The 10965-nt window shown below is 67.0% G+C and overlaps 2 protein-coding genes across 2 annotated transcripts; one reads left to right on the top strand and one right to left on the bottom strand.

Annotated features, from left to right (window-relative positions):
- Window positions 1-886: 886 nt before the first annotated feature.
- LOC135281473 (cytoplasmic phosphatidylinositol transfer protein 1-like) lies at window positions 887-7435 on the top strand. Its single transcript, XM_064390348.1, has 9 exons — window positions 887-1292; window positions 1327-1399; window positions 2351-2499; window positions 4200-4288; window positions 4835-4944; window positions 5033-5128; window positions 5225-5380; window positions 5455-5518; window positions 6543-7435. Exons 1-9 carry the CDS (start codon window positions 1099-1101, stop codon window positions 6806-6808), a joined length of 1197 nt encoding a protein of 398 aa, XP_064246418.1. The 5' UTR covers window positions 887-1098; the 3' UTR covers window positions 6809-7435.
- Window positions 7436-7447: 12 nt separating this feature from the next.
- MSS51 (MSS51 mitochondrial translational activator) lies at window positions 7448-10930 on the bottom strand. Its single transcript, XM_064390341.1, has 6 exons — window positions 10058-10930; window positions 9612-9767; window positions 9257-9381; window positions 8533-9096; window positions 7958-8051; window positions 7448-7884 (listed from the first exon to the last, which is right to left on the bottom strand). The coding sequence occupies exons 1-6, from the start codon at window positions 10348-10350 to the stop codon at window positions 7614-7616; spliced, it is 1503 nt and encodes a 500-aa protein (XP_064246411.1). The 5' UTR covers window positions 10351-10930; the 3' UTR covers window positions 7448-7613.
- Window positions 10931-10965: the final 35 nt, after the last annotated feature.

Below are 10965 nucleotides of genomic sequence, written 5' to 3'. Positions count from 1 at the left end.
CCGCGGGCCGGTGAGTGCGGGCAGCGGCGGGCGGCGGGGCCCGGCCCGGGGGGAAGCGGCCGCGTACAGCGGTGGGGAAGGGGCGGCTGAGCCCGGCCGGGGGGCTCCTCCTTTTCCAGCCGGCGGGGGCCGGTCTGAGCTGCCGGGATGGGGAGGGGAATGCCGTGCCCTGCAGTGCTCCGGTGAGTCCCCGGGCTGTCCCCTCCCGTTTGCCGGGGCTGCCTCTGCCCGCGGTGTTGGGGTTCCTGCACCTGGCACCAGCACCCAGCCCTCTGCCCCGTCAGCAGGGTGTCCCTGAGTCCCCCAGGGATGCCCCTGTAGCCTCAAATGGCTTTGTGGCCCCAGGGACACTGCTGTGTCCCCCGGTGCCCCCAAAGATGCCCTGGTGTCCCTCTATGACCCTGTACCCCCAAGGATGTCCCTGTGTCCCCAGCTGGACAAGTTGCCTCCAGGCAAAATCCCATGTGAGCCCCCACCTGCCCTTCCAAGGCCTGGCCCCCCAGCCGGGGTGACTTTCAGGAGGGCCCACATGCTCTCCCTTCTCTGTGGGGCTGGGGGCACATCCAGGAGCCCCCCGAGCTGTCCTGACACTCGCACTGAGCATCCCCAGCCCTGGCTGGAGAGGGGAGGCAGTGTGACAGCCTGGCAGTGCCATGGGTGTGGTGGGTGCTGGGGAGCCGCCCCGGGGTGTGCGCTGGCTGGGACAGGTGCTGGGGGAAGCCTCGGGGAAGGGGATCCAACTCCTGCCCAGGGAAATGCTGTCCTCCCTCAGGGACGTCATCCTCTGCTCCCGGGGAGCGCCCCTCAGGACAGGACAGTGTAGGTGCCCAGAGGTGGGTCCCCGGGAGCACCGGGCAAGTGTGACCCCATCCTCATGTCCCTACAGCCCTCTTGCCGCACTGGCCACCGCAGCTGGGTGGGGATGCGGCACCCCGGAGGGACGGCACCCTATTCTGGGGGGACACGTGCGCTCCAAGGGGACGCGTTTGCCTGCCTGGCAGGGAAGGGGTTAACGGCGGCAGGGTTTTGGGGTGCCGGGATGTCCCCAGCTGGGTACACCCAGGCCGCTCCTCGCACGGGTGACCTCACGCCACTGCCATGGCAACGGCTCGTGAAGTCACCGCCAGCGGGGCGGCTGCCTCGGGCTGGGGGTGCTGGGACGGAGCGTGGGAGGCAGCGCCGCGCCCCCCGCCCGCTGCCCGCCGCCCCCAGCATGAGCCGCGTCCCCGGCAGCGCCCACGCCTCCGCCTGACCCCCGTCCTGCCCGCCGTGCCCGCGTCACCCCGCCCGAGGTGTCACCCCGCCCGAGGTGTCACCCCGCCCGAGGTGTCACCCTGCCCGAGGTGTCACCATGCTCGTCAAGGAGTACCGCATCTGCATGCCGCTCACCACCGAGGAGGTGAGCGGGGCCCGCGGGGCGGGGGCGGGCACGGACACCCCACCGAGGGGCGTGGGTGCGGGTCTCATGCCCAGGGGATCGGCTCCTGCCCTGGGAGGGACGCGGTGACCCCTTGCTGTCTCCTCGTGGCACGGCTCGTGGCAGGGATGGGGATGGCTCGGGATGTTCCGTGCCAGGGCCGAGCCGTGCTTTGGGGTGCGGGTGGGGGAACAGCCTGTCCCTGGGCACGGCGAGCTCGGGGCACAGAGCCCGACGGCAGCACCGGGGCACAGCGGGAACAGGGGACGGACCAGCAGGCGGAGGGCACCGGGGTTGGGATGCCCGTGACCATGAACTCCATCCCTGCTCCGGCAGGGAGCCTCAATGCCATCGGCAAACAGCGCTGGCAGCATCCCTGGGCAAAGGTCTCTCCCTGGTGCCTGCGTTTGGTGTGGTGCCCACCCCGGGAAGTGCTGTCCCTCCTTGGAGGCACCCGGGGAAGGTTTTAATTTAATCAGAGCAGGGTGGTAAAATCCTGCTGGCGATTGCAGTGGATGGGATCTTCAGCAGAACAGTCCAACCCCCACTGCACAGCTGCAGCCCCAAACACACATCTACACCCTCATGGTTATATACCTGACACAGTCACATCCAGATATATCATAGAGATTATATCATACAGACATTTTCCCCTGGCTCCCAGGTAGTTTGCCAAGCAGAAAACCTCCAGGAATTCTGCAAGGCACTGGGAGAGCACAGGGAGAGCAGGATCCAGCCCTTGCCTGGGAGCTGGGACAGCCTAGGGATATGGGAGGTCACACAGGGTGCCCCTTGAACCCCGTGCCCGCTGCACGGCTCAGGCTCTGCCACCCCTTGCTCCGTGCCTCAGTTTCCCCTCTCGGCAGCGTGGCTCAGGCTGTGCCGGGCGGTCACCGGGGCCGGTGGCACTGAGGGCGGGTTCTGTGCTTGCAGTACCGCGTGGGGCAGCTCTACACCATCAGCAAGCACAGCCACCAGGAGAGCGAGAAGGGCGAGGGCGTGGAGGTGGTGAAGAACGAGCCCCACGAGGACCCCGTGCACGGCCCCGGCCAGTTCACTGAGAAGCGTGTCCACCTCTCCAGGTGAGCCCGTGGTAGCTGCTGGGGGGCACTGCGGGGGGGGGGGCACGGACAGGCAGCTGGGTGACCCCAGCTCTTCCTTCAAAATTCCTGGGGAACCTCCTTCCTGGGTCCTGGGCACGCTGCTGAGTGCTGATTCCCAGGGCTGCCTCCATCATTTCCCGGGGGTGCCCCCATCTCCTGGGGTGCACTGATCTTGGGGGCTGCACTGATCTTGGGGGCTGCACCCATCTCCCAGGCACCCACCCATCTTCAAGGGCTGTGTGTGTGTCCCCCAGTGAGGTCCTCAGGTCCTGGGGTACACCCATCTTTGGGGTGTGCATCCAGCTTTGGGAGCTGCCCTTATCTCTCAGGATGCACCCATCTCCGGGGCTGCTCTGATCCTGGGGGGCTGCACCCATCTCCGGGGGTGCCAGGGACTGCACCCATCTTTGAGAGCCATGCCCCAGGGTGTACCCATCCTAGGGCTTCACCCCCTCTCTGGGGGTTGCCCTCCTCTCATGGGGTGCCCCCACCCCAGGACATGCCCCCCCTCCCTGGTGGGCACCCACCTCTGGGTGCCTGATCGGGGGCTTGGCAACGCCCTGGCCCTGGGGGTGCCACCGTGGGGCAGTGGCTGGCCCCCAGCAGCACTGTCCCCACGTCCCCTCAGCTGCCTGCGGACACACACGGGCTGCTCCCCACCAGGAGCTGCTGGTGTGAGACAGGTTATTTTTAGCTGCAGCACTCACGATTCCCCTCTCGCCTGAAATTTATTTATAACGCCTGAAAATTAATCAAAACCCACCTCCTGCCTCCCCAGGGGGCCCGATCCTGCCGGGGTGCTGGGGGGGGACAGGAGCACCTGGGGGCTCGGCCCTGGGGAGGTGGAGGGGTCCTGGGGAAGGGGAGAGGGTCCGGGATGGAGGGTGGGTGTTTCTTGGGGAGGGGGTCGGGGTGTCTGGGGAGGAGGGGGGGAACCTGAAGGGCACTGGGGTGGAGATGAGGAGCTGGCACAGATCCCTGGGGTGTCCTGGTGTGCAGATGAAGGTGCTGGGGAGGTGGCAGGGGTCTCTGGTGGGGGAAGGCTGGGGCACTGGGGAGGGTCCTGGGGAGGCAACAGGGGTCCCTGAGGGTGTCGTGAGGTGCAGATGATGATCCTGGGGTGTAAAGGAGGGTCCTGGGGAGGTGACAGGGGTCCCTGAGGGTCTCATGAGGTGCAGATGATGATCCTGAGGTGTAAAGGAGGGTCCTGGGGAGGTGACAGGGGTCCCTGAGGGTGTCATGAGGTGCAGATGATGATCCTGGGGTGTAAAGGAGGGTCCTCGGGAGGTAACAGGGCTCCTTGGGGGTGTTCTGAGGTGCAGGTGAGGGCATCCTGGAGTGGAGGTGAGGGTGAATGGTGAGGAGCTGGGGCAGGGGTGAGGGTCCTGGGGAGGTGACAGGGGTCCCTGGGGGTGTCCTGAGGTGCACAGGACAGTGCTGAAATGCAGATGGAGATGCTGGGGACGTGGCAGTAGCTCCAGGGAGAGGTGCTGGGATGCAGATGAGGGTCCTGAGGTGCAGGTGAGGGTCCCTGGTGTGGAGGTGAGGGTGCCATGTAACAGGTGGGGTTCCTGGGGTGGGAATGGGGGTTCCAGAGCCAGGCTGTGTTTGGCAGTGCAGGGCTGGGTGGCACCAGCCATGTCCTGTCCTGAGGGGGTCCCCTGACACGGTGCCCACAGCAAACTGCCGAGCTGGGCACGGGCGGTGACCCCCCGCATCTTCTACATCACCGAGAAGGCCTGGAACTACTACCCCTACACCATCACGGGTGAGCCCCGGGCAGGGCGTGGGCCGGGCACCCTGGGCACCCCGCCCCTGCCCACTGCGGGGGCTGCAGGAGCTGTCCCTGGTCTCACTGCTCCCTCTCTCCCCTGTAATGCCACACTGCGATGCCGCTGTGCCCTGGTGTCCCTGCAGAGTACACGGTAAGGAGCTGCCATGGGATGAGCTGTCCCCTCCTGCAGCAGGTGGCCTGGGAGGGGGCGCTGGGGGGGAATTTTTGGGGATGGGTGTCCCTCAGGGTGGGTGTCACTATGGGCGGTGGCCCTTGGGTGGGTGTCCTTAGGGCTGGGCATCCCTCAGGGTGGGTGTCCCCTGGGGCTCAGATTTCCTTGGGGTTGGGAATCCCCTGGAGAGGGTGTCCTTGTGGCTGGGGGTTCCTTGAGGATGACCATCCTTGGAGGTGGGTGTCCCTCAGGGCTGGGTGTCCTTTGGATGGGTGTCCCTCAGGATCAGTGTCCCTGGACTGCACAGCTCTTGGGGATGGGCATCCTTGGGCATGAAGTGTCCCTCGGGGTGCCTATCCCTGGGAGAGGTGTCCCTCGGGGAGCAGCTGACAGCCACTCCCTGCAGTGCTCCTTCCTGCCCAAGTTCTCCATCTACATCGAGACCAAGTACGAGGACAACTGCGGGGACAGCGAGAATGTGAGTGTGCAGTGCAGCTGAGAGCTGGCAAACTCATCAGCTCACGACTTGTGGTCCCTGGGTCACTCACCCTCCCTCCCCTTCCCAGATCTTCCACAGTGACAAAATCCTGGGTGACCACGAGGTCTCTTTCCTGGACATCGCCTTCGATGAGATCCCTGAGCGCTACTACCGCAGCCTGGAGGTACCCGGGCTGGGGACGAGGGGGCTCCCTGGAGCCACCCCCTTGTCTCCTGTCCCAAGGCAGGACTCATGACCCCGATGTCCCCCATCACCCCAGGACCCCCGTTTCTTCAGCTCGGCCAAGACGGGCCGGGGGCCGCTGCGGGAGGGCTGGCGCCAGCACACCAAGCCCATCATGTGCTCCTACAAACTGGTGAGCGTCAAGTTCGAGGTGTGGGGGCTGCAGACGCGGGTGGAGCAGTTTGTGCACAAGGTGAGGGGGGCCCAAGGGGGCTTGGGGGGCACCGGGAGGGCAGTGACAGGGTGCTGATCCCCGTGGTGTTGCAGGTGATCCGGGACATCCTGCTGATCGGGCACCGGCAGGCTTTCGCCTGGGTGGACGAGTGGTGTGGTGAGTCCGGGGGGCACACGGTGGGGAGGGGGCACACGGTGGGGAGGGGGCACACGGTGCCCATGGAGGGAGGGCTGCTGGTCAGACTGCCGGTGCCACTGACCCCACCGCAGCTCCAGCTCTTCCTCTGCCTATGCTGCTGCCAGCCCCGCCTGCATTGCCTGCACTGCCTGCATTGCCTGAATTGTCTTCACTGCCTGTGCTGCCTGCACTGCCTGCACTGCCTGCATTGTCTTCATTGCCTGCATTGCCTGCACTGCCTGCACTGCCTGAATTGTCTTCACTGCCTGTGCTGCCTGCATTGCCTGCACTGCATGTCCTGCCTGCATTGCCTTCACTGCTTGCATTGCCTGCACTGCCTGTGCTTCCAGCTCACCCCTGCCTGCACCCCTGCACGCTGCATGCTCCCCTGCACCCCTCGGGGAGGATGGGCAGAGGGGTCCCAGCACCCCGCCTGCGCTGCCTGCACCCCCATTCTGGCAGGGACATGCGCTGCAGGTGACTGCCACATGCGGGCACAGGGACGGGAGCCCCGGGTTTGGTGACAGCTGGTGGCGGGTGCCAGGCCATCCCGGTGAGTGGCTCTCTGCCTTCCAGACATGTCCCTGGAAGAGGTCCGGGCCTTCGAGAGTCAGATGCAAGTGGCCACAAACCAAAAGCTGGGGAGCCAGCACCCCTAAGCCCCTCTGCCTGCCGGGGACAGACACCCCAGACCCCACCTTGCTGCCTGGGAGTGGGTGCAGGCAGGGGGCTTGTGCCCCTCCTGCACCCCGCGGTGGAGTGTCCCCCTCCCAGCTGCCCTCCCTGCGTGTCCCCTGCCTGCGCTGCCTGTTCATCCCTTCCCGTCTGCTGTCTGGGCTGGCGCTGGAGTTGGGGAGCTGGCTGTGCTGCCCAGCATCCCCTTCCCTGTCCCCAGTCCCTGTCCCCTTCCTGTCCCCCAGCTCGGTGGGGAGCCGGGGCGGGGGCTGCCCGGGATGAGGGGGCGGCCGTGCCGAGCGGCCCCAAGCCCGGCTGTGCTCGGCAGGGATGACGATGGAGGAGGTGCGGCGCTACGAGCAGGAGACGCAGGAGGCCACCAACGAGCTCATCGGCCTGGTGGCACCGGCCATCTCGGTCAGCGAGGTGGGGCAGCCCACGGCCACGCACTCGGCCCCTGCCAGCGCCCCCTCCACCCCCCTCAGCGACGAGGCCCCCGAGTTCCTGGCTCCCCCCAAGAGTCGCCCGCGGAAGAAGTCGGCCCCGGAGACGCTGACGCTGCCCGCGCTGCGGGAACGCGCTGGCGCCGAGTGACGCGGGCAGTGCCGCTCCGTGCCGGACTGTGCCAGCTCTGCCCACCCGGCCCCCGACAGGCGCAGAGCCCAGGGAGCGACCCGGACCCGCTGTCAGGGCGCTGGCAGCCCTGGGGTGTGCTGGCCTCCCTGAGCCACCGAGGGTGCCCACAGGGGTCAGGGCCACCACTGCCGTGCCAGACCCGCTGGCTGCACCAGGAGGGGACGCCAGGCCAGCGCGGGTCCCCGGCAGCGTCGGGCGATGCCGCGGGAGCTGCTTCCCTCGACTCCACCCGCCCCGGTGTCCGCAAGGGCCACCGAGGCTGGCGAGCAGCGGGGAGGTGCCAGCTGGTGCCCATTTGCCGTGGCCGGGCTGGTGGCCGGTGCCAGGCTGGAGCAGTGCCCTGCAGGGTAGGCACCAGCGTGGGGGAACAGTGAGGGTGACAGTGACAACCAAGCGCTGGGCTGGGGCTCCCCACCGGACCCCAAGGGGCTGCACAGCCCTGTGCACTGCTGGTCCTGCAGTCAGGGTCCCCTTCACTGTCCCTCCAGAGGCCGTGGCTGCTCGAGGGGGGCTGGGGCGCGCTCAGCCCCTCGTTTTCTTTAGGAAAACAAAGGCCTTTTCGGAAATAAAGCTCGAGACACGGCAGCTGGTTGCTGATAGTGATTTATTTGGTGCTGTGGAAGGGTGCTGCGGAAGGGTGCTGCATCCCCCACGCCTCCATGTGTGCAGTGAGGGATTTCTGGGTCACTAATCCCAGGCTGTGGAGATGGGGTCCTGGATGGGCAGCGAGCCTCTGGGGGTCGGGTGGTCAGGGCAGGCAGGATCAGCCCAGCCGTGGGGCAATGTCCCCAGCCACAGCAGTGGCACTGGGCTCTCCTCCCTTCCAGCCATCATCATCCTCCAGCTCCGCAGCCCCCGGCACAGCCTCTGCTCCCAGCAGGGCGATGTAGTGGGAGCTGCAGTAGACGGGCGGCTTGTTGGGGCTCGAATAGACCTGCTCGGGCCGCAGCGAGGCAAAGGGGTTGCTGGCATAACCCACAATATGCATCTCGAGCTCCACAAGGATCTGCAGGGAGGCCTTCAGCTCCTGCTCACTGCCAGGAGAGAGGACAGGCACGGTGACTGGGTGTCTGGGCGGGCTCACCGGGGCGCTGGGGCTGTGCTCACCTGTACACGGTGAAGAGCACGGGCAGGCCGTAGTCCCGCAGCAGCAGCAGAGTGGGCAGCCAGCCCGCCAGCAGGTCTGGGCAGGCATGGAAACCTGTGGGGACACAGCCATGAGGGTTCCACCGCTTTCCCATCCCACCCTGGCCCTGGGGAAAGCCGGCTCCAACTGCATCCACTCTGTGCTGGACACCCCAAGCATGCAGTGAGTTTGGCAGCCCGCAGCAAGGTGGGGTTTGGCTCCCCACCAGCATGTGGGGCACCCCAAACTCTGGGTCCTGGGCTAAGCCACAGCACTCAGACCTGAAGGGAAGGATCCGTTTCACCTGCAGGTGGGTGACACAGGCTGGGGACAGAGTGCCTGGTGGGGAGACAAGGCAGCCATGTCCCAGGGGGTCCCCCCAGCTGCCCGATGTGCCTTGGTGCAAAGCCCTGAGTATGTCCCAGGCCACCTTCAGACCCAGCCACAGGTGCTGCCAGGGTGCTCAGGGTGGTCCTTGAGCCCATGCGCCCTGTGGATGTCCCTATCCCTGCAGCGGGGTGTGAGGGTCCAACCCCTCCATGGCACAGGCACTCACCCGGGTGAAAGCCCACCACCAGGTCAGGAGGGGCGGCCAGCTTGGTCTCCACCTGGCTTTCCCAGAAGTCATGGTAGAGCCCCTTGTAGCTGCTGAGATAGACTTTTCCCAGGGGCGCCAGCGTGGTCAGGGGTGGCCTCATGATGGGTCCGTCCACCACGTCCACCCCCACCATCACCATCTCCACGCCCTGGTGCCCCGGGAACATCCGCGTCAGCTCGTCGTAGTCCGTCAGGCGCGTGTTGAGGGTCTCCACGTGGGAAGCCCCCACCACGTGCACGGTGAGGGGCCTGGTGAGGGGGTCGATGCCAAACAGCCGCAGTGCCAGGCCGATGGTGAGCGGCCGCGAGTGGAAGTCAGTGACCAGGCGCCGGATGGACTCCCGCAGCTCCGCGTCCTCCGGCCGCGGCTTCCCGGCGTTGGCCCACAGCAGGGTCATGTACCGCCCCGCCACGATGGCACCCAGCTTCTCCTCCAGCTGCTCCTGCATGGAGAACCAGTCCTCCCAGCCCTTCACGTCCCGAGCAGGCTTTGTCCAGGCGTCCGTGGGAAATGGGATGTCTCCTGGGGGGTCAGGAGGTGGTTGGAGGGTACAGTGGTGGTGCCACAGCCCAGGCTGCCCGTCCCACCTGTGCTGGGGGAGTGGGGCTGGAGAATGGACACCACAGCCCACCACAGGACTTGTGCAGCCCAGATGGGGATCCCAGGGGGACACATGCCTCACCTGTGAAGATGAGCCACTCCACCAGCCGGTCCAGGGCCACCAGCTTCAGCTTCTTGCAGAACTTCTTGTGCAGTGGCCAGTTGGCACGCTGGCACGCCACGCCGCAGTAGTACACATTTTGGCACCTGGGCAGACAGACAGGCAGCATGCCCAGCCACGGGGAGGGAGGGCACAATCCAGCCCACCGAGCCTGGTTCCCTGCCACCCCCTCCCAGGGCTGTGTCACTGCTCCTAGGGGTGCCCAGTGGCTGGAGGTGGGCACTGGGGTCAGACACCCCTCACTTCACCCCAGCCACCAGGCTGGAAGTGAGAGATGGATCCATCCTTGTGCCATCAGACCATCTCCCCACCATACCTCTTGCAACGCCGGAGGCTTTTGGGGTCTGGGAGGGCATCAGGGAGCTTCTTGCACTCAACGCAAAACTTGAAGGTGTCCTCCATCTTCTGGAACATGTCAAAATACGTCCGGATGCCGAAATCGCTGCCGCTCTTCCTCCCATCCATGGCAGACCTGCAGATGTCAGAGGGTGAGCAGAATCCAGCCTGCTGCCACAAGGGTGGGGCTGATATCCTCTGAGGCTGCCAAGACTTTTAGCTCCAGCCAGGAGCATCCTGATCTGGGTGGGGACAGGGAGCCAGGCACTTCGGAGGGGCCCACCCAGGAGCCCATCAGAGCTCCCGGTGGGCTGAGCCGGGGAGGGTGGGATGAGCCACGGGAGCTGCTCCAGCTGCTGGGGGACACACGGGATGCTCTTCCCGGGGGAGGGGGTGGGGAATAGGCACCCATGGGTGCTCACTCACTTGTAGTCCTCATAGCTCTTCATGTTGAGCTTCTGCAGGATGACATGGGACAGCCCCGGCACGTTGCGGTCCATGGCCTGAAAGCCCAGCGAGTCCACGTCTGGAGCCCTCGCCGCTGGCTCCTCCGGGGCCTTCTTGGAGCGGCCGGTTTTGGGGGTAGCACCCGCGTTCGGCTGGGCCGGGGCGGCTGCAGGAGGGAGCGGTGCGGGCGGGGAGGCCGGCCCGGGGGTGCCGGGGTGCTGCCGGGGCCCCCCGCGCCGCCCGCCACCCGCACGGCGCCTGCCGCCCGCCATGCCGCTCCTGTCCCGGCGGTGCCCCGAGAGCCCGGGCGGTCCCGTCCCGTCCCGACCCGCGGCTGGGCTCAAATGTCAGCCCCCGGGAGCCGGCGGCGCAGCCGGCCGTGGCCCCTCGGAATCAGATAGCGGAGCTATTCTGGGCATCCCCTCCCCGGGAACCGGCCAACCCGCTCCGGGGGTCCGGCTCCCGCCCCAAAAGCCGCGATGGTGGCAGTGGGGTGCCCCAAAACCCCGCAGCGTCCCACACTGCGAACCTGCGGGGAGCTCGGGGGGCTGCCCAAAGCCCTGGGAGCCCTTTGCGAGCACAGGGACACCAAGTCATTGCCCCGCCACAGGGACCCCAGCCCAGCCCGGGCTGCGGGCACCCACCGCCTCAGGGCCCCCAGCGGGGTGCGAGGGAGCGCCTGGGTGGGCACCGCGGCCTGTGCCAGCCGGGGCGGAGGCCAGCGGTGGGCTCTGGCAGCAGCCGGGCACAGCAGGCTGCAAAGGGGGACACGGGTGCCGTCAGCACCGCCAGCTCACTCGGGAGGCGCGGGGGGACCCCCGCCCCAGCGGGGCTGCCGAGGGCTGCCCACACCCATCATGGCGGCGGCCGCGGCCTCGCGGGCACGC

This window comes from Passer domesticus, chromosome 15, assembly GCF_036417665.1.
Source record: "Passer domesticus isolate bPasDom1 chromosome 15, bPasDom1.hap1, whole genome shotgun sequence".
NCBI lineage: Eukaryota > Metazoa > Chordata > Aves > Passeriformes > Passeridae > Passer > Passer domesticus.
Note: the sequence above shows the minus strand (reverse complement) of the source record. Positions and strands in the feature narration are given on the sequence as shown.